We start from the raw sequence: 20579 nt of genomic DNA, 5'->3' as shown, positions 1-20579 counted from the left end.
ACGGAACACGACGAAAGGAAGTGCAACTTGGGGCGGCAGGATTGTTTTAGTGTTAAATTATGGTGAGGGCGCTGGTGGTACAATAGGATAGTGTGCATGTACATGTACATGTAGCAGCCTGATCGGTCGTCGTTGGCTTTCTAGTCGAGGCAGAGTGAGCGGAAGCCGCCGAAGCCGATCTCGGAGATGCGCACCACGCCCAGCACGCCCATGACACCGCCGCTGACTCCGATGAAGATGGCGATGAGGAAGATCACGAGCGCCGACTTGCGGTACTTCTTGATCAGGTACGACATGCCCAGCTGGCCGATGAGGCCGGCGACGAAGCCCACCGAGCCGTGCCACAGCGCATGCTCCACCGACAGCGTGCCCAGGATGATAAATTGGATCGTGGTCGCCGAGGACGTGAACAGGATCATGGACGACGACGTGGCCGAAGACACCTGCGGGATCAGCCCCATCTCCAGCAGCAGCGGGCCCTTGACCATGCCGCCGCCAATGCCCAGCAGACCGGCAGCTACACCCGCGGCAGTGCACAGCGCCGGGTACTTGATCACTGCGTGCTTGGTCCAGACCATGTCACCCTTGGCGTACGTGTAATCAGAAGCCTGCAGCATCGAGTGGAACCGACTGATCTTCATGCCGAAGTATAAAGTCACGCTCACGAAAAACGGGAACGAGGCGGCAATGAGAAACCAGTAACCGAAGCTGCCGCACGACAAACCGATGACACTGGGTGTGCCGTGGCCTCCTTTCGCCATCGAGAAGAGCACGAGCCCAATCCACGTCAGGAACAGCACGCCCATGTCCGCCATGGGGACTGTGCGTCGCGCCTTGGCGATCTCCTCCACGGAGAGGAACTTAACGGGCCGCTTCTTGTCCTGGAGGTTCCAGCTGACGAGAGACTCGCTCTCGTTCTCGTCACTGCTGGCCTCCTCCTCCGTGCTCGTTTCCGTGCTGTTCGAGGAGCTGCGGTCCTCATCGCTACTGGCCTTGCCGGCCAGGATCTTGAGTCGGAGCTCCTCCTTCTCCGGGGACTTGTAGGCCTTCCACTTGAGGTACGCACGTGCCACTGCCTGGAACTGCTTGAAGTCGGACTCGTAGGGCAGCAGCCGCCAGTAGGCCACGATGTCGCCCACGATCTTCCGGTCGGCATCCGCCTCCTCCTTCCAGATCTTCTTGCCCTTGCTGTACGTGCGCAACGCCGTCTTGGTGAGCAGCCACACGATGCACACGGTGATGAGCCACTCGGGGAAGACGGCGTTCATGTTGACGCCGATGATGGTGCCGGCCAGCGTCATGGGCTCCATGAGCAGGATCGTCTCATAGTCGATGAGCGGGCGGCTGCGCACCAGCGGGTGGCGCTTCCGCACGTTGAGCAGGAAGCTGGCGATGGCCCCGCCGAAGATCGTGGCCTTGGACAGCGGCACGGCCTCGTGCGAAGACATGGCCATGGTCATGATGTACAGCGGCACGAGCAGGCCGCCCCCGCCCAGCCCGGAGCCGGCGGCCACGACGCTGGCCACGAAGGCGCTGACGGAGCCCGCGATCTCCTCGCGCGACAGCGGGAACAGCGCGTCGTCCACGCAGACGCCGCCGCGGCACGTGCTGTGCGCGAGGCCCTGCGCGAGGCAGTCGGTGGCGGCCTCGCACGCGACCTCGGGCTCCACGTCCAGCACGGGCGAGTCGTTCACATTCTGCGCGTGCGCCGAGCTCCAGCTCGCGGTGACCAGGCAGAGCGCGGCGAGCAGCAGCGGCAGCAACGGCGGAGAGCGCGGCGCCATGGCGGATGTGCGGCAGCGGAAGCAAGTGGAAGTGCCATCGGGCTGCGCATTTCCGGCGTGTCACGCCTGACCATTGACCCAGGCAGTAGTAAACCACCTCTCGCTTGAACACAACTGCTAGTTCCGTCTGTACTACTACATTTACAACATTACTATAGTAGTGTATGGTACCAGTTGCGTTTTACTACTGTACTAATTAGCCTACTGTACCAGAGTACAATGGTACTATGTTATCACCCGTGTCGAATTACAATTTCACTAAAGTAGTATATTTGAAGATACTAATAACTGATGTAGTAGTTTCTCGGTAATATTTGCGTTTCTTTTCGTGGACAAATCAGAATGGACTATTGGACAGATCTGCCCCTTCAGTGTGGCCAATCGCGATCAGGATCCGCTTGGCGCTGGCGGCTAGCGAAAGGTAGCCATCTCTCGACGGCCGGGCGTCCTCACCGCTTTGCCGTCGCTATGCGAGCAGTGCCGCGTGTAGGTGACGCAGTGTCCGGTCCAGCGTGCAGTCTGCACCGCAGCAGGAGGCGTGGCGCTGATGCTAGACCGCGTGAAGGCCTGGTTAGTTGGCTGGGCTGTGGAAGTGAAGCCAGCGGAGATGAAGCCGCTCTTGCTACTGTACCTCAAGTGCGTCCGGTGCGATCTCACGGCGGCCACAGCCTTGAGTTTGTTGCAACGTGCACTGTGCATTGCACGGTGTAGGTCATTCAGCCTGAAAGGCTTGCAGATAAGCGCCACCACTGTGCAGGCAAAGCTTCATCAGCTTGTTGCACGACACTAAACTTGAATTGGAATTTACTTCACGTGCGTCTACGGCCTTGAGTGCCTCCCCTTGACAGCTTGGAGATATGTAAGAGTGCTCATGAATGTCGCTCCAAAGACCGAGACAAACAGCATGCACCCGACGCAGCAGCACATGATCGACAGACGGAGGCACATTTTGGGCCCAACGAGCACCTTGAGCATAGCTACTGGGTTGGCGGTGAACCGCATCCGTCCAACTGGCGGGGGCAAGTACGGGTTGAGATTGGGGGTGTTTTGGCCTTTGCCAACCGGAGACGCTACTGCTTCGTCCTCCGGCACAATTTGCACGGACATTCCGATCCGACCCATATCTATGGGCACTGCAGCTTCACGGTCGGTGAAGTAGATCGGAATCCACTCCGCGTCGTCGGGTAGCCTACCGAGCCCCATGAAATCGAGCAAACCGTTGAGCGCTGCCTCCGCATCAGCCTCGTCCTTCTGGGCCTTGGCTAGTTTGCGTTCCGCTGGTGATAATTCTTTTCGCTTTGGCAATCCACGCAACTGTTTTAGACTCTTTCGTGGCGACTTCTTCTCTAGCAATGCGTGGTCCTCGCGAGGTGCCAACTTGACTCCAGCGTTTTTCTCATCCTCGCTTGATTCGTCTTCACTGCTGCAGCTGCTATCACTGGTATTTTCAACAGCGTCGTCGTCGGCACCATTCTGAGTGCCCGGGAAGCCGCCGCCGGGGAGCACAGACTGCCGCGCAAGACGCTTTAACTCTAGAAACGGTGCCACCGAGCGATTGGTCTCGTACGCGCGACGCAGCCACTTATACAGGTCTAGCTGTGCCTCGCCTAATACGTCATTCCACTTGAGCACATCCTTATCCCAAAGCTGGATGTGAAGTCGGGCCAATTCAGGTGAACGTGGTGGAAACTCAGTCTTCATGATTAATCGCCAATTCCAGCACGGCCTCCCGTTGGAGCAGCGCCAATGCGTGTCGGTACTTTCAGCGTGACTGCTCCCCGATCCCCCTCCACTCTCCATCCAAGCCTTCACGAAGTAGTCGTTGATCTCGCTTTGATCTTGGTCCTGAACGTTTTCCGCGCGCCAAATGACGACACGAACCTCAAACCTCTTCCGTGCTGGTGGTGAAATATCCACAGGCTCTACGCGTACAGCTTCTTGTGTTGTTAGAATGTCCACCCAGAGCTGCAAGAATCCTTGCGACGTCGTGCGACTTTGCGCCACGTACAGATGCCGGTACTCAATCGGCTTCAGATTCGAGTCTTTTTTTCTGGACGACCGACCTTCAATCTCTTGCCATTCGCGGTGGAACCAACGCTCCTCAAGATCAATCGTCGTGGATCCGATCAATTGATCAAGAACTACCCCTCGATCCCAGACACTAATATCGAGTTGAGAGGCGCCAGGTAGCGTCGTCTCCAGCGCAAACATGCGGAAGAATTCCGGTTGCAATGTATTCGTGCAAGCGTTCGATCGGTCATTGATGCGATTGCTTCCGAGTTTTAAGCGTAGGTACGGGTCCGAATATCCATTCGAGTTTTTGGCCTGTAAGTTTTGCCCGCGCAGCACATAAACTCGTACTACGACGGGTTGGGGGCCGTCTTGAAGGCGGCGGAGCTCCAGGAACTCCTGTTTTGCGCGCTCCTCCTCTTGGCTGCGCAATTCCGTCTTGCCTCTCCGTTCTATCACCGTAATCCGTCCTTTAAAAACCCCAGCACGAAGCTGCACTCGCACACGCTGGAAACTTAGCAAGCTTGGACGGGATAACACTGGTCTCTTCAGTTGGTAGGACTCGAGCGCTGGCCTGGTGAAGTAGTTCTCAAGCTCCTCGCCGCCGTATTCAGAAATCCACCAATCTCTTCCTCGGAGATAAGGTGCACGGTGGTGTTCGCGGTGGCGAGAACTACGTGGAGACCCTAAAACGGACCCTCGCCGCTCTCCACGACTCCTATGATCGAGTAGTAGCGCTGACTTTCCTGCATTGTATCGGCGCTGCTCTTCTCGACGGCGTTGTTCAATGAGCGCAGGGTCAGCGTCATCCAAAGTGTTGATAGTAGTTACTCGTGCGTGGGAGTACAAAATGGATGGTAAGTTCAGGTCTCCAACGCCGATTCCATCATCAATCGGATATTCCTTTTCAGCTTCGGGCTGACCTTCATCGAGCAAGAAATCCATGGCGTCCTCTTCATCTTCAGGTCTGTCTTCAATGGCTTCATCTTTTACTTTCTTCCGCATCTTCCCCCCTTTAACTTTACCCGCCGTAGGTGCTTTAGACTTTGATGGACTTCTGAATGGTGATCCTGATCCGTCTCCAGCCTCGACTCGATATGTTGGGCTCCATGGAAGCTTTGTCGCGAGATCCACAATACAGGAAGCCAGTGTTGTCTTGCGAAGCCCACCGAGTGTGGAATCACACACGCGTATTTGAAGTTGCGGGGCGTATAGCGTATCGATCGGTAGCTTCACATGTGCCACGATTCGGTCTAAGAAGTTTGCGTTCTTGTTGCTACCTGACAAGTTTGCTCTCGTCTTGCCTCCGGGTAAGCTTGCATCCTTGGCGCTGTTTGTAGCACTGGATCTCGTCGGCATGCCGGATTGAGTGCGCTTTACACTTGATCCATCAACGAAGTAGCCCCCCACAAGCTCAAACTCGACGTGTGGGCGGCGAACTCCCAACGTACCGAGTGCTTTTAGGTGCCTCACACCGAGCGCAACGATATCGAGATTCGCCTCTGTGTAGTTTGGTGTAATTGGAGCTGGTTGACGGAGAACGACAGGAGGGGTTGTTTCAGTGTGGTCGATGTATTGAATCGCAACCAGCAGTTGACTCACTGAGCCGCTGCCTCCGACTTGTTCAGAAAGTAACAAACTCACTGAGGTCGACGAACTACTCCGAGGTCGCTTTAATTGATACCACCGAGGTTTTGGCGATCCGGCTGTGGCAACAGTTCGCACAGCTGAAGCTAGTGGCAAGCGTAGTTCACCGAGATGACCAACAGCAGCCCCACCACTTCCAACAGAATCCTGCACTTGTAGAACAATCTCCGGTGTGTAGATCACGTCGGTGGCAGGTACGTTCGTTAGAAACACAAGTGATTCGTAGAACAACGGTGATGGGGTGCTTTGGCACACCATTGTGCGTTTTAGTTGACCACAGCAACGGACTTCTACTACCGGACTCGGGACTCGAGTGATGTCTAACGGTGACTCCAATCCGCGTGCTTGGAAAACATGTACACGAATCTCCCGGTGCACTCGAGGGAAACGAAAAGGTCCAAACAGTTCGGTAGTGTCACCTTCGTTAACCCATGGATGCCGCGTAGCCATTTCCACTCGGCCGAAACCTAATCGGAGCAGAAGAACGCCAGGATTTTGAGATCGTTCAAGAGCGTATCTTGTCTGTCGTCGTGCTATTTCTTCACGTAATACCACCCACTGGCATTTTGCAGTAAATCCAAGCGAAAACAAGTCTTCGGCGCGAAAACGAGCAAAGCTGACGCTCACAAACTCGTCTTTCCGACTTGCTGCAGTTGTAACCCCACCTACAGATCGACTAAGCGTGACGATAACATCCGGTATCTGAGTTAAATCCGCCGGTAGCTCCAAAGCTGAACGATGGTCCATGCATTGCTCAAAAGTAGCAGTGCCATCTTTGGCAACTTCTTGAGTTTCGAATGCAATTGAGTACTTGCCAAGAGATATAGTGACTCGAATTTGTGCTGTCCCACCAGTTAATGGTGGTGATGTGCTTCTGGGCAGCTCGACTCCGCAGTATAAAGCCGCTCGCAACATATACTTTACCGTCTTGGGGGTACTGCGTTCATACCATTGACGTTCTGGGGAAGACATTGATTTTGTGTGCATTTTCTCACCTTCTTCTGGACGCGGGGATTCAACACGAACCATTGACACCAGTACACGGCCGCGATAGGTCGATCCAAGTTCTGCGTGACGTGACACAAGCTGCTGGCGTTTTTTGTTAGTACCGCTAAGAGGAGGCCCATACAAATTGTACCATCGTGGAGCCGCAGCTAAGAGATTTTGTTGCTCCTGTTCAATCTGGAATTTCTCTTGAACCGTAGCGTCGCTCAGCTCACCTTCCATACCAGTGTCTTCATCTTCATCACCACTTTCTAGTATCAAACTAGCTCTTTGTGGGCTTCCAGGTGATGCATCATCCATAACTGGTGCTGTCGGAACTTGAAGAAGATCATGGGACGCCACCCCCACCAACTCGTTTGGAGACGTGAGATCTCGATCCCAAAGTGAGAGTCCAATGTGCCTCGAGAACGTTGGAACGCGAACGGGCAACCACAGTTCCTCATAAAAGTCGGGAGCGAGATTTCCCCGTCCTTTAACGGTAACGCACGAGGATTTGCACGGTACATTTGCTGCAAACACGACTTGTACAAACGCGTCAATTCCTTGAGCACCTATCAACAGTCGTCCAGTATCCATGGCAGGCAAGTGCTCAGCACGTAGAAGACGCACAACCAAGAAGTGCAGCTTGAGTTCGATAGATGGTGGGACCAAGACAAGAGGTGTAGGCGCAGCTGGACCGCTTTCGCCTAATAGTTTTTCACCCGTGGCTTCACCCGTAGCCTCAGCTAGTTCTTGTTCGATTTCAGCTTCTCGATCATGTACACGCAGCGCGTCTCCTGGTCCGAGCACAACCACACTAACAAGAAGGAAACCCTGGATGCCCCGGTCTTTTTTGTTCAAATTGTCGTGAACAGCGATCCACTGTCGATACAGCTCGTGATCCGGCTAGACAATAATTATTCAAGTTAGCTAGGAAAATAAAGCTAAGAACACATCAGCTATCACTTACTTGAGCATATACGGAGAGACAGTCGAGCTGATAAGTACCGATGAGATTATCCTTAAGAACCCGCTCCCAGTCATAGACGGAGATCTAGCAAACAGGACACAAAACAGTGTAAGAAGGCTTCTATAAGGCTAGTATCACTCCTCCGTATTTACTGATGCCTGGTTTACCTTAATCGATGCCTCTCGTAGCTCATGCCGACCAATGTTCGGAAAATTAAAGAACAAAATCTCGTCGAAAACGCAGCCTAGCGTATCGTATTTCGTCGATGTTTTCTTCGACACACCGAGGATTTCCACTTGGCAGTAAGGGTCCGATGTCCCGCTTAGCTGCATCGCAGTAACCACGTCTCATTAACACTATATACGCGCCATCTCGTCATATAAGCACGTACATTTTCGCCTTTGAGGTCTCGCGCCTCAATAACATGCACCTGCACTTGATAGTCACCCTGCTTCACAGCCGCAATCGCAGCAGCCGCTTCTCTCTCTTGCTCTTCTCGTCGAAGCTGAGCCTTAGACCGAGCCTTAGCTTCTTCCGCCGTTTCGTCCTCCTGACCCACAAGCAACTCCGCCAACCCTGCATCTGCCGCTCCATGCTCAAGCTCCACCGCCGCTGGACCACTCTCGAAAAGCGCTTGATCGTTAGCTTTCGTGTAAACCAGCGCCACTTTGAGCTCCAGCTCGGCTCCCGTTGGCTGTCCTCCGAACCCCTTGCCTCGAAGCTGAAACCACCGCTGGGTGATCATCCCAGGCAAACTGGCGATCTCGGCTGACGAAATCACTGCCTGGCCAAGGAAGTGCATCCTGAGAGGGAGACGGTCTCGAACGGAGACTGTGACGCCCGTCGTCCAGTCAACGGCTCGGAACACGAACACTTCATGCCATCTTGGCTCTCGACTCTTGGTCATGACACTGGTCTTGTACTCAACCCCCAGCGACGACAACTTGACGTAGCAACTCAGAGTGTCTCTCAGCGCAGAAGGCTGGAGGTGTCGGGCTTGCAGAACTGTGATTACCAGCGTGTTGGGCAGCGTTTCATCTGCATCAGGTGGTATAGCAACGAAACGAGGTGAGAGCTAAAGCGTCATCGGACGAAGCAGGTTGTCCAACCGTACCTGCGTCTTCGGCGAGTCGAACCTCCTTGGGTAGAATGTCGACTGGGGCATCTTCCGATTCCTCGACGTCGCTGCGGTTGCTGCCCATGGACGCTCGGGAACGCGGCATGGTCGCGAGAAGGGATTGTCGCGGACTGCTGCTAGTTGGGATATGATGCGTATCTTCGAGGGGTCACGCTTGACAAGGATTTCAAGAGACCGACCTTTCGAAAACGAGCGGTGGAGGACACTTCAACTTGGTATGGTCCTTACCAAATTGAAGTGTCCTCCATAAGGCCAACCTGCCCAGAACCGTCGACAGCATGAGCTTAGGTTCAGGTAATATCGACTCGCTGAACAAGCAAGTAACTCTCCATCGGTTTTTCTCCTTCTTCAACGCAGAATATATAGTTGGTGTCTGTCACGCCAACACATTCATTGATAAAATCCGACCAGCCAATCAGCGATCGTTTTGGAGAAATGGCTTACTAAAAAATCGTATCCGATGGCGAAGGGCGGCTTCTACGCTGTCGCGGCGGGGCGCTCTACGGGCGTCTTCACGACGTGGGCGGAGTGCGAGGCGCAGGTGAAAGGCTTCACCGGCTGCAGGTACAAAAAGTTCAAGACCAGCGCCGAGGCACGCGCATTCGTCGACGACTACAAGTTGCAGCGGGGCATCGTCAACTTCACCTCCTCAGAGCCACCAGCTCCAACCCCTACTTCAAACCCTAAGCGACCCAGAGAGGAAGCTGTTGCACTGGGGCAACCTTCCGCTCAGAAACTGAAACAAGATGAAAAGGGAGCCTATTATGCAGTGGCCAAAGGCCTCAAGACCGGGGTCGTGACCTCCATGCAAGAGGTGGACATCATGACGATCGGGTACCCCGGCCGCTCGGTGTACAAGAAATTCGACTCGAAGCGAGCTGCTTTGGAGTATGTAGCCATTTTTGAAAAGAGTCAAAGTTCGACGTCGTTGACGTCCATGTTGAAGAACGAGGCGAGTCCGAGTGCTTCGCAGCAGAGATCGATTATCGACTTGAAAAGTGCTGCTCCAAGAGGTTTTGCTGGCGCTGAAGCTACTGCGGATGTGGACGCTCAATTGGCGGACACCTCCGCGCAAACGGGAGGCTGGTGGTACGCTGTCGCTAAAGGACGGAAGGCGGGCGTGTTTCGCACATGGGCTGAGACGAAGAAGCAAGTCGAGAACTTGTTCAGTGCCAGTTTCAAGAAGTTCCCAACGAAGGAGCAGGCGGAAGCTTTTGTGAATCAGCACGCTGCAGCAACCAATTGTCAGGTGGGGGACCCGGACCCGAAGGACATCAACTCTTTGGTTGCGTTTTGTGATGGGAGTGCGCTGGAGAATGGACGTAGAGGCTGCCGTGCAGGATATGCGTGCATTTTCCCGCACAATGAACAGTGGAATGTGGCCAAGCAGCTCGTGGAAGATCGAGCGACGAATAATCGAGCAGAGTACATGGCGGCGCTGGAGGCCATGAAGCGTGCTAATATTGAAGACCCAGAGGGATCACGCATGCTATTCATATTCTCGGATAGCATGCTGTTGATTCGATCCATGACGGAATGGGTCGGAACGTGGCAAAAGAATAATTGGAAAAAATCGGATGGAGCGTCCGTGCAGAATCGCGATCTACTGGAGCTGTTGATGGCGGAAAAGGGCAATCGTCGTATCCGCTGGACCCATGTGAAGGCACATACCGGCAAAAAGGACTGGAGGTCAAAGTGGAACGATGTTGCTGACAATGCGGCTCGTAATGCAGCCCTAACAATTGGTACTGAGTGAAAAGGCTAAGTAAACGTTAGGAAAGAATGACATTTCATTTGGTTAAATGATATCGGAGAAGCTTCTAAGGGGTATTAAATAGTTAGTGGGCATTTGCAGATGCCCACTTGCAGGTGCAAGTTGGGAGGCTGACACCGTGGGCGACGAGGCCAAGCACGCCTAAACGGTTGAATGCAACGCCCGCATACGTCTCCTGCTACTGTAACTTACAGTCTGTAAGCATTGCGCGGAAACACGAGATACCGACCTGGGACTAGTTCTCGACTGCCGTGCTTGATATTTGTTCCAACGGCGGACCAGCCAGTCTCCAGAGTTTTGCTTTCCGATCCCGTTGACGAGAGCTCAGTCTCCAGTTTGCCCACTAAAGCAAAAGCAGCAAAAAGAAGTATCACTCAAGCATCTCTACGATGAAGTTTTCTGCGCTACTGCTACTTCTTGTGTTGGCGATCGCTGCTTCGCTTGTCCCAAGCGCGTATGGGCTCCAGACGGACGTGAAGGGTACGAAATCGTTGCTTCTGTTCTAACATCTAAGTTTGTAGTCTTAAATGCTCGCTTGTCTTCTCGATTCATGAATAGGGACTCATCTGCGCCAACTACAAGACCAGTCGGGTGATCAAGAGCCGCCGGAGGAACCTGTCTATCCCAACGAACAGCCGAGCGCTCAGCAGCCTAATGTGCCTATCATTCTGACAAACGCTGCTGGGGGTGGTGACGTTAACACCAACACCAATCCCAGCAGCAACGAAATCCTGATCGGTGGGTGCTTCCCTGGCGGGTGGAACTGGCCGCGCTGCCGCTTCGGATGCTTTCCTGGGTCGTGGACCTGGCCGCGCTGCCGCTTTGGCGGTGGCGGTGGCTGCTTCCCAGGGTCGTGGAACTGGCCTCGTTGCCGCTTTTTGTAAACCGATGGAATTGTGCTGCGCCGTGCCAGGTGCGACGAAAGGCGAGGCTTGAAGTGGAGGTGCATGTCAAACTAGTGTCGTAACGAATGTGACCTGCAAGAAACAGAGATCGCGATGAGCTTTAGTTAGCGAGGCAGGATAAACACAAACAATTGATGTTTGAAACAAGACGAAGAGGGTATTATAACAACGTGGAGCATTCCGGGTTTCAGCCGTATGGATAGGCTGCAATAGTAACCAAGTCAGCATCTGTCGTGACCAATTACGCGAGCAACCATTGCAAAGCTCCAACCGAGAACGAGATCGAGCACTTTTAGCAACGACTCCGGAAACTTGCAAATATCAACGCAAGCATCTTTGGCGACGTCCAGCAATTACAGCGTTCTGCGTGCATTGGTTCAATAGCCAACAAGCATGTCAGCTCCTGTAATTGCGGTCTTCAGTTGTTCTCATCCGGGTCAGTCGGGAAGAAGTAATTCTATCCATCCAAAAGTTGAGCGAGCATTGGCCTAAAACTGCAACGGAAGAGCTCGATCGCTGCGCCATGCGTGGTGGTCTGGCGTCAAAACGCAACGCAATCAGGCCGATTGCAAGTTGCCTTCTCCATCCCGTCCGCCTCACGGTCTCTCATTGGTCGACAGTCCCCGTTCGCCGCAGATTCTTGTGGCGGCTAGGGCTCGTCGGTGTGGCGCACACCAAACGTCTCGTCGCACGCGGCGATGCAGCTGAAGTATCGGCATACAAACTCCCATATAACAGCACGCGCTCCACCAAAACCCCGTGTTCGCGCGATCTCTTCGTCGACCACTTCACATCTCGTATCATCCCAGCGGCCGCACCCACTTCTGCCCCCTTCGTCGCCATGCTGGCCTCCGTGCTCCGTTCCCGCGGCGTGCAGCCCTCGACGGCTCGCCGGTTCGCCAGCGTGCAGGCCTCCGCGCCCTGCGCCAAGGCCGTGCTGACGCCCGACGCCTCCGCCGACCAGAAGCTCTCGGAGGCGCAGGCCCAGGACCAGTACCTGCACCGGCCCGTGACGTACCCGCTGGACAAGATCAAGGTGGTGCTGCTGGAGAACATCCACCCGCGCGCCAAGGAGGTCTTCGAGCGCGAGGGCTACAGTGTGGAGACGCACAAGCGTGCGCTGTCGGGCGAGGAGCTCGCGCGCATCGGCGGCGACGCGCACATCCTGGGCATCCGCTCCAAGACGCAGCTGGACCCGGACTTCTTCAACACTGTGGGCTGGCATGAGCACCGCCTCTGGGCCGTGGGCTGCTTCTGCATCGGCACCAACCAGGTGGCGCTGCAGGACGCCGCGGCCTCGGGCATCCCCGTGTTCAACGCGCCCTTCTCCAACACCCGCTCGGTGGCCGAGAAGACGCTGAGCGAGATCATCGCGCTGCACCGCAAGCTGTTCCTGCGCTCCACGGAGCTGCACCAGGGCATCTGGACCAAGTCGGCCACGGGCGCCCACGAGGTGCGCGGCACCACGCTGGGCATCGTCGGCTACGGACGCATCGGGTCGCAGGTGTCCGTGCTGGCCGAGCTGCTCGGTATGAAGGTCGTGTTCTACGACCCCATCAAGTGCCTGCCGCTGGGCAACGCCCGCCAGGTGGAGACGCTGGAGGAGTTGCTCGGCATGGCCGACGCCGTGACGCTCCACGTGCCCGCCACCCCAACGACCAACAAGATGATCAACCGCGAGACCATCGCCCAGATGAAGGATGGTGCGCTGCTGGTCAACAACGCGCGCGGGTCGGTCATTGACATTGAAGCGGCCAAGGAGGCCGTGGAGAGCGGCAAGATCGCCGGCATGGCTGTGGACGTGTTTCCCAAGGAACCGGCCAAGAACGGCGAGCCGTTCGACACGCCTCTGCGCGGCCTGCCGAATGTGATCCTTACGCCCCACATTGGCGGCAGTACTGAGGAAGCCCAGGGTAACATCGCTGTGGAAGTGGCCTCGAAGTTGGTGCGCTACATCAACGACGGCTCCACCACGACGTCCACCAACACACCCGAGATCGACATGCTGCCCATCCGCAATAACTCGATGCGTATCCTGCACATGCACCAGAACGTGCCTGGCGTGCTGAGCAAGATCCACTCGGTGCTGTCGGACTACGGCATCAACGTGACGTCGCAGTACCTGCAGTCGGACCCTCGCCACGGCTACATCGCGCTCGAGGTGGAGAAGTTCCACGCCAAGGTGGTCACGCGCGAGCTCGAGAAGATCAAGGAGACCATCTTCCTGCGCACCATCATTTAAGCAGTGAGCTCTCGCTCTTGACATGATCGTGGACGGGTTTCATCACCGGGCTGAACTCCAACAGAGATGGTGACAAGAGGCTGTGAAGAAAGCAAGAACGCAGGTCAGCTACTAACCCAAAACGAAAATGTATGTGAACGACGTCGCCCTCGAGTGGCTGGCGCTCGTGGCTGTCGGCGCAATTGATGGAGGGGACAGATTTTCGACCCTCCTGTTGGCAACCTGGTAGGCAGACAGATAGAGGAGACTATAGAGTTAGACGCCTACCAGCATCCCAATACAATACCCGCCTACTGCGTCGTTCCGTCACTGGGACACGGTGTACTGGATCAGCATCAAATAAAGCAGCTGTGCTGGAAGATATGCATCCCAGTCATCTCTTCTGGTGATGCCATCGAATTGAGTGGTCATTTTCATGCTCTGCGCTTCGCCTGAAGCTGTGTGTAATAATGAAACATTGGTGAAGAAACCTCCCGCCGCAGAGCAGCTCACACAAGAAGAAACAAGAGAAGACAGGCATGGCAGTCGGTCGAATGGTGGCGTGCAAGGCCTCCGCTTTTGCTTCATTACGAACAAACTCAAAGGCGTGGGCGAGGCTCCTGCAGCGCGCGCCGGTCCGGCCGCGTCTTTTTCTCTCGTCGAGGGCAGGCCGTTCTCTCAATCTCAATCAGTCAGTCGCTAGTCCACACAGTCGTCGCGCATCTAAGCCGAGGCGTCGTCGCGGATCTTGCGGAGACGAGCCAGAGTCGAGCGCACCGTGGCGGCCGAGGCAGTGTTCAGCAGGTAGGCGCCGCCGGCGATGGTCTTGTGGCACGAGCGGCACTCCCAGATGCCCGTCACGTTGCGCTTGATCGAGTCCTTGCCGCAGAAAACACAGTTGTACTTGGAGTGCTGCGAGATTTCGATCTTCTTCACCACCTTACGGAGCGAAGAGCCGTAGCGCGTGCCGTACTTGCCGCAAATGCCAACCTTTTTCGTGCGCTTGCCCTGCAGTAGTCAACCAGTCACAACGTCAGCCGGCTGCGCACACGCCTCAAGTCAGAGATGCCCGTCGCTCCGGCGCTCTGGGGCGCCCGTTTCCTCTTGCAATTCCTGTCTGTCTGAGTGTGTCTTGTCCCTCTGTGATAGCTGCACTTTGGCGCTGGATTGCGGCGCCGCTAGAGGGAGCTGGAGCGCGTCACCGACACGGACGGAGAGAAGGGTGCAAGGGGAAGCAGGCGCGAAGCTACGGAGCGGCCTGCGGAGCGGAGGGGGCAGGGGAGGGGAAGAGCAAGCGCACCATTTTAGCCTCTTGAGATTATCCGGAGAGAAATCGACTTTGAAAAGTGAAGAGCTCCGCGGCTTCATACAGCGCCACAGCCAACGATTGAATGGCCTGAGCGCCGCGTCAGATTTTCCGCCAATCCGCGCGGTGCAGCTTGTTTTCCGCCAATGGCGCGGTTGTGCCAAATTTAGTGTGTCGAACACTATTCTAAAAGCATCAGATTCAATAGGTCTGATTCCATATCGAATTCAACAGGTTTTAAGTTCTAGTGTTGAAGTGTAACGGGTCGATGTCTCCTTGTCGGCGGCGACTTTGGCGACGCCGCAGTGACTCAAGGGTGGCTCGATGATCGGCCGCAAGCAGCGAAAACGTGAGTGGGTGGCTTTATCTCTAGCATTATGCTAAAATATCGACTCTACACGCATTTCAGTCCGCGAACGGTGCAGATAAATAACTACACTATTTGCTGTGTTGAAGGGGTGGTGTATGTGGATGGCATCCCCATCGAGTCCAATCTCCTAGACGCGGGAGAGTCCGGCCTCAAGGGCGAGGAGAAAAACGACCCAGTTTCACTCGCAGCACTCGATCCGCGTGCTGTACGTGCAATAACGCAGCGAAAATGGGTCCTAATCGGAGCTATTGACACCTTTTGCTGGTGAGGCAGTTGTTTGATAAATACGACACCGACGGCTCAGGAGACATTGACTTCGAGGAGTTCAAGGTGCTGCTGAACGACTTGGGTGTGAACCTGACGGAGCCTAAGGCTCGAGCCTACTTCAAGCGCTGCGACCGCCGGCGTCGAGGCAGCATCTCGTTCGACGAGTTCCGCTTGGCGCTGTACACGTGCGACCCCAAGAACCCGGACCGCACGGGAGGTTTCGCTCCGGGTCAGTCACTGGCGCCCAAGGACCTTTTTGAGATGTTTGACAAGGACGAAGAAGGTGCCATCGACCGAGGGACTTTCATGGAGCTGCTGGAGTTTATCGGACACAAAATGCCGCTCGACAAGATGGAAGAACTCTTTGCAACCTACGAAGATGTGAGTGGTTGGTTGTTTTTGCTGTAGAGTAAGATGTGGTGGTTATGATATTTTTCTTCTTTGTTGAACTCAGCCAGATCTGGAAATGATGCCATATGTGCAGTTCAAGAAGGCTTGGTTGACTGTTGTCGACGTGCAGGCTGAGCTTCGGCTGCGTGGGGAGAGATTCAACAGGTTCTTGCCGAATTCGATTCTTGCCAAGAAATTGGCCATGCTCGTGAACATGGAGGAGAAACAAGAGGCTATGACATTGCTGGAGGCCAATAACACGCTTAATGACGAGATCATCGCTGCGCAACGACGCGAGCTAGTTAAAGAAGCGCAGCTTCTTGCGCGTGTGACGCTGGCTGAGGCTCTGGATGCCGCCGGGCAAGTGTATGTATTCGGGAAGGGGGCGTATCAGCGCTTTGACAGTGAACCGAGAGAGCCTGATTTCGTGGAATTCATGGAGTATGGCATTGTGCGTAGTCTGTGGCATCAGCGAGTATCTCCACCTCCAGGTAAGACTCCAACTTCTCCTGTAAGTGATTCTAAAGAGGAGTTGTCCAGTACCCCTGTCAAAGATTCAAAAGCTAAGGGGCAATCTGTATCACGTGCTAAACAACCGGATACAAAGGACAACAATAACAACAATGATGGTGGCAGTGATTTTGATGATAACCACAAGCATCCGTCTCCCTCTAGAACGAAGATCGAGACGTCTTCACGTGCATTTGCGCATCGTCAGGTCTCGAAAGCGACAGCATTTCTGTGGGGGAAGCGCGTGACTCAGGTATCGTGTGGTGCTGCCGTTGCATACGCGCTTACGGACGCAGGTGAAGTGCTTTGTTGGGGTGGAAATAAACGACAGTGGCGATACTTCTACGACGAGGCCACTGCCGAGAGTGAAGTAAGTTCGTCTACTTTGCCATCTACAGATGAACGTGGCAGCGATGTTGGTGTCACTAGCAAAGCTGGTAGTGGTATTGAAGATCTCACCAAGGAGGGCGTGCATCGAAGGTCTAGTCTGCTAAATCACCCGCTAACTACACGCAGTGAAATGCTGAGGCTTTTTGCACTCCCATCACAAGTGACCGAGAGTCACGAAGTGCACGATCAGCTTGGGCTTCGCGTGAAATACGCCAAAGTCTTTGAAAGACCGATACCATTGATTCCTACTGAAGAGGATAAGCGCAGAAGACTGCATCTCGTGGGCCGATACTACAGTCTTCTGGACCCAGTGGCTCCGCCGACAGCAGGGAAGCCCCCTATCCTACCATCTCTAGAGGAATTAATGGAAACAGTAGAGCCCGAGCTCGATGTGGACGACTTGTCACTGTCGCTTTTCATGCGAGGGGTGGAGTTGACCAAGCCAACTCGCATGGCACTGCTTGAGACTCTGGGCGAATGCCTTGAGCTCGAGCTTGAGTGTGTCGGAGATCAGTTCCATGACCACTTCAAGCAGCAAGACCAAATTGCTCGACGGTATCGCAAGGAACGACGGGAGAAACCGTTGATGAGGATAGTGGCAAAAGCTAATGCACTCTGGTACGAACTTGGTGGACTTCGAGACAGTATGCTCACGGCGGAGAAGCATCGCCTCATTAAGGGCGAGGAAGAGTACAACAATATGAAACGCAAAATCACTCACGCTACCCAAAAGCTCAAGCGACGAGCCCGAGAGGGACACTCCGCTATCGTTGCCGCAGATGGTGGCAGCAATAACAATGACAACAACAAGTCGATCTCAAGCGATGGCAAACAGAACGAAGAAGCGTTGCTCTACATTAACGGGTTGACCTCGCGGGGTCCCGCACTGCACTTTTTTAATGGTGCTCAGGCTCTACAGAACATTGCAGTGGGCTCTCGCCATGCCCTCGCTATACATTCCTCGGGGAAGTTGTATACGTGGGGAGTTGGCTCCTTCGGGCGCTTGGGTGGTGCTCAGCCCCATGCTCCGGTAGATGACCCGACGAAGCATGGCAATAACGACGACGAAACTAACGCCCCTATCGACTCCTGGCATAGTGACGCGCATTTGGCGCAGATCATACCTGCAGTGAGCCATATTCGTTTCAGGTCTATATGCTGCGGATTCGGGCATAGCCTGGCGCTTTCCTCCAATGGAACAGTATACGCATGGGGCTCTGCAACCCACGGTAAACTTGGAATTGGCCCAGTGCAGGTGAAAGAGAGTTTTACGCTAGCACCCATTGTGCTTTCTTCTCTGGTCGATTCTGGTGTTCGCGTGCGGAAAATTGCCTGTGGTCCGTCACACTCGGCTCTCCTCACAACCGATGGTGCATTATTCGTGTGGGGATGTGGAGATGGCGGACGTCTTGGTCTTGGAGACGGACGAGATATCGGTGAAGACCGGGTACCGCGCAATGGTGGTCAACTTCGTGTAATCTCAACACCAACGCGTGTTACAGAACCGTTTGGACGTGAAAAGTTGGTCGAGGTGGCCTGTGGAGCTGCTCATACAGTGGTTTTGACAAGTCTCGAGCGAAGTAGTAGTGGCCTGCCTAACGGTGGGGGATGTGTCTACGTGGCTGGAAGCAATCACGCTTTAGGCAAGTTCACACCGCAGTTCACTCATGTGGAGATACAAGACGTATCCTCTGTGGTCATGATGGTTAAGGTGGGCTGCGGTCCAGCCCATACGGCTCTTGTGTCCACTGAAGGCGAGCTATACACCTGGGGAAAGAACGTCGGTGGCAGCACGGGGCATGCTGTGAACATACCACTCATCGCGGAACCTACTCGTGTTGGCTGTATGTTTGAGCGACCACGGAATTTGTGTCTTCAAGAGACTGCGACAGCTAGTCAAAGTAGCCAAAATGCTAGTGCTCTGGCTGATTACGCGTTGGGTGGTGACCAAGCAGCAAAGACAATTCAAAGGAGGCGGCAAAGCCGTCGCGCAAGTGGCAGAGATCGATCCCAGATAAGCACCGCTGCAAAATTCGCACAGACTCAGCAGGAAATGTGTCCGTTCTGGCAGGTTGCTCTGGCCGAACGCTCCCGAATTGTGTCCGTTCGTGTTGTTTTGGTATCTGCAAGCATTGAAGACAATAACTCGACGGCGAGATCGACTTTGTCTACTAAGAGACCATTACGCTCTGCAGGAGGCACCAAGTATGCCATCATGGTGTCAGAAGAGGCGTTTGACCCGGACCTTCGAGGGAAGCAATCTCTTGCGAAGGCTCGAGGTCAAAGTGTGCATGTTTCGTTGAGCGGTGCCACACAAAGTGAACTCATGTGGGTGGTTCCGGCCGATACGTTTGGAAGCTTCGTTCGAGTTCAACTTGAGAGCAATAGTGGTGCTGGAATGCTCGGTTTAGAGCGTGTCGAGGTGTTGGGTTCGTCTAGTGAGCAGTATGTCGGCCCACGAGTTAGTGACGTTGTTTGCGCTGAGGGCATGACTGTTTCGATCTGCACACCAGTAAGTGGTCGAGGAGAATTGCGCGAGAAGTTTCAACGCGCTGCCCGAGCAGATCGAGCTAGTGTTGACGTGCTGGCCCAGCTGGAAACGTTTCATCCTTTTGTGCGAGAGGAGGAGGACGAAGCTCGTACTGAAGATGCCTTGTATGCAGCGAGTTTGACGGCGAAGAGCGGTATGGAGAAGCGGGAAGTGGCCACCGCCATCGCAGCTCTCGAGGCGAAACGCAGGGCAGAAACGTGCGTTCTCTGCCGACCTCAACTACCGTGCGTCATTTGTGAAGTAGAAAAGCAGGTAAAAGCTGCTCAGCAAAAGCTTGCAGCCGCATCAAGCTCCCAAACTCCTATCAGCATACAGCAGCAACAACCGAAGAAGTTGATGCATGGTCGAAGGAAGCAACCAGGCCAAACATCAGTTCCTCCTCCTTCTGTTACATTTAGTAAACGCCCCGAACCAGCGTTGACGCTGGAGGCACTTTGCGTTGAATTTCTTGCGCTCGACACGCGGTCAAAGGAAGAAGAGGAAGAAGCTCAAAAACGTCTGGAGCTGGAGCTCATGAACCCTGCCGCACTTGCCCGCGCAAAGGCTGAGGAAGAAGCTGCCTCCCGGCAAGCTTCCGGACAAACGGTTGCAAACTCTGCTTTGCTGCATGCGGCACCACGCATGAACCAACTGATTTTGAAACTATTAACCACCGCAGGATTACTAGGCCGACGGGGACAAGGTAAAACGCCTCAAGTAACGCAGTAAGCTCCGCAAAGCCTAGCTCACCGATGAGTTACGGGGGGGGGGATTGGCTGCAGACACAAATTGATTGCAATACTGCCTGTTGCCATCGGAGGTGCAATTGGCTTCACTAAAACGAAGGACGCAGTTGATACTGTTGCAAAGGGGCTAATTCGTTTATACGTAAGTGTCCATGGACGATAAACTTGAGAGAGCCCATTCAAATGAACGTGGCATGTGTAAATGAACGACATTGGCGTCGTTGACAGTGTCAGAAAAGGTAAAAGCATGAGTAAGTTGAGGGTGATCCCTGCCGCGTTTGATAGGCAATCAACCGTTCATTCACCAAGTGCCATTAAGATAGGATGCCCCCCCCCCCCCCCCACTGCTATCGAGTCCAAAACTGATGATCCCTGGCCAATTGTAAGCTTTTCCACGCGTTCTCGGCCTCATCAATATGTTCCTGATGCCACAGAATGTTGACACTGCCGTGCACAACGATCTGTACTGGGCAACTCGAGTGTATGGACAATTTCGTCTGTGGACAGTTGGAGTCATGGATGGAGCTGCTGCCCGAGAGCGTTTCATTTGCTGCTGAAAATGGTCCTATCTCGATGGTGAAATTGCTTGCCGAACTAATTATGGCGATATTGGTGGTTCTTTTGACTGTAGGACTGC

General features: G+C 54.5%; 8 protein-coding genes across 8 annotated transcripts; 4 read left to right on the top strand and 4 right to left on the bottom strand.

Moving 5' to 3' along the window:
* Positions 1–140: 140 nt before the first annotated feature.
* IUM83_00360 (uncharacterized protein) lies at positions 141–1784 on the bottom strand (the record flags this gene model as incomplete). Its single annotated transcript, XM_067924124.1, has 1 exon — positions 141–1784. The coding sequence occupies one exon, from the start codon at positions 1782–1784 to the stop codon at positions 141–143; it is 1644 nt and encodes a 547-aa protein (XP_067789445.1).
* An 819-nt stretch (positions 1785–2603) lies between these two features.
* On the bottom strand, positions 2604–3995 carry IUM83_00359 (dysferlin-like protein; the record flags this gene model as incomplete). The annotated part of the gene is made up of 1 exon (XM_067924123.1): positions 2604–3995. One exon carries the CDS (start codon positions 3993–3995, stop codon positions 2604–2606), a length of 1392 nt encoding a protein of 463 aa, XP_067789444.1.
* A 3176-nt stretch (positions 3996–7171) lies between these two features.
* On the bottom strand, positions 7172–8618 carry IUM83_00358 (dysferlin-like protein; the record flags this gene model as incomplete). Its single annotated transcript, XM_067924122.1, has 6 exons — positions 7172–7222; positions 7299–7331; positions 7396–7479; positions 7563–7721; positions 7787–8433; positions 8510–8618. 6 exons carry the CDS (start codon positions 8616–8618, stop codon positions 7172–7174), a joined length of 1083 nt encoding a protein of 360 aa, XP_067789044.1.
* A 375-nt stretch (positions 8619–8993) lies between these two features.
* On the top strand, positions 8994–10289 carry IUM83_00357 (putative ribonuclease; the record flags this gene model as incomplete). The annotated part of the gene is made up of 1 exon (XM_067924121.1): positions 8994–10289. The coding sequence occupies one exon, from the start codon at positions 8994–8996 to the stop codon at positions 10287–10289; it is 1296 nt and encodes a 431-aa protein (XP_067788939.1).
* Positions 10290–10696: 407 nt separating this feature from the next.
* On the top strand, positions 10697–11191 carry IUM83_00356 (uncharacterized protein; the record flags this gene model as incomplete). Its single annotated transcript, XM_067924120.1, has 2 exons — positions 10697–10787; positions 10866–11191. 2 exons carry the CDS (start codon positions 10697–10699, stop codon positions 11189–11191), a joined length of 417 nt encoding a protein of 138 aa, XP_067789041.1.
* Positions 11192–12053: 862 nt separating this feature from the next.
* On the top strand, positions 12054–13454 carry IUM83_00355 (D-3-phosphoglycerate dehydrogenase; the record flags this gene model as incomplete). The annotated part of the gene is made up of 1 exon (XM_067924119.1): positions 12054–13454. One exon carries the CDS (start codon positions 12054–12056, stop codon positions 13452–13454), a length of 1401 nt encoding a protein of 466 aa, XP_067789043.1.
* Positions 13455–14156: 702 nt separating this feature from the next.
* On the bottom strand, positions 14157–14736 carry IUM83_00354 (Ribosomal protein L37a; the record flags this gene model as incomplete). Its single annotated transcript, XM_067924118.1, has 2 exons — positions 14157–14441; positions 14734–14736. 2 exons carry the CDS (start codon positions 14734–14736, stop codon positions 14157–14159), a joined length of 288 nt encoding a protein of 95 aa, XP_067789042.1.
* Positions 14737–15063: 327 nt separating this feature from the next.
* On the top strand, positions 15064–19884 carry IUM83_00353 (putative regulator of chromosome condensation (RCC1); the record flags this gene model as incomplete). The annotated part of the gene is made up of 7 exons (XM_067924117.1): positions 15064–15088; positions 15196–15314; positions 15383–15757; positions 15831–16257; positions 19180–19414; positions 19616–19802; positions 19876–19884. The coding sequence occupies 7 exons, from the start codon at positions 15064–15066 to the stop codon at positions 19882–19884; spliced, it is 1377 nt and encodes a 458-aa protein (XP_067789039.1).
* Between the last annotated feature and the right edge of the window lie 695 nt (positions 19885–20579).

The sequence above is a fragment of the Phytophthora cinnamomi genome, assembly GCF_018691715.1.
Source record: "Phytophthora cinnamomi strain GKB4 chromosome Unknown Contig53, whole genome shotgun sequence".
Classification (NCBI taxonomy): Eukaryota; Oomycota; class Peronosporomycetes; order Peronosporales; family Peronosporaceae; genus Phytophthora; species Phytophthora cinnamomi.
This window is presented reverse-complemented; position numbering and strand designations above follow the sequence as displayed.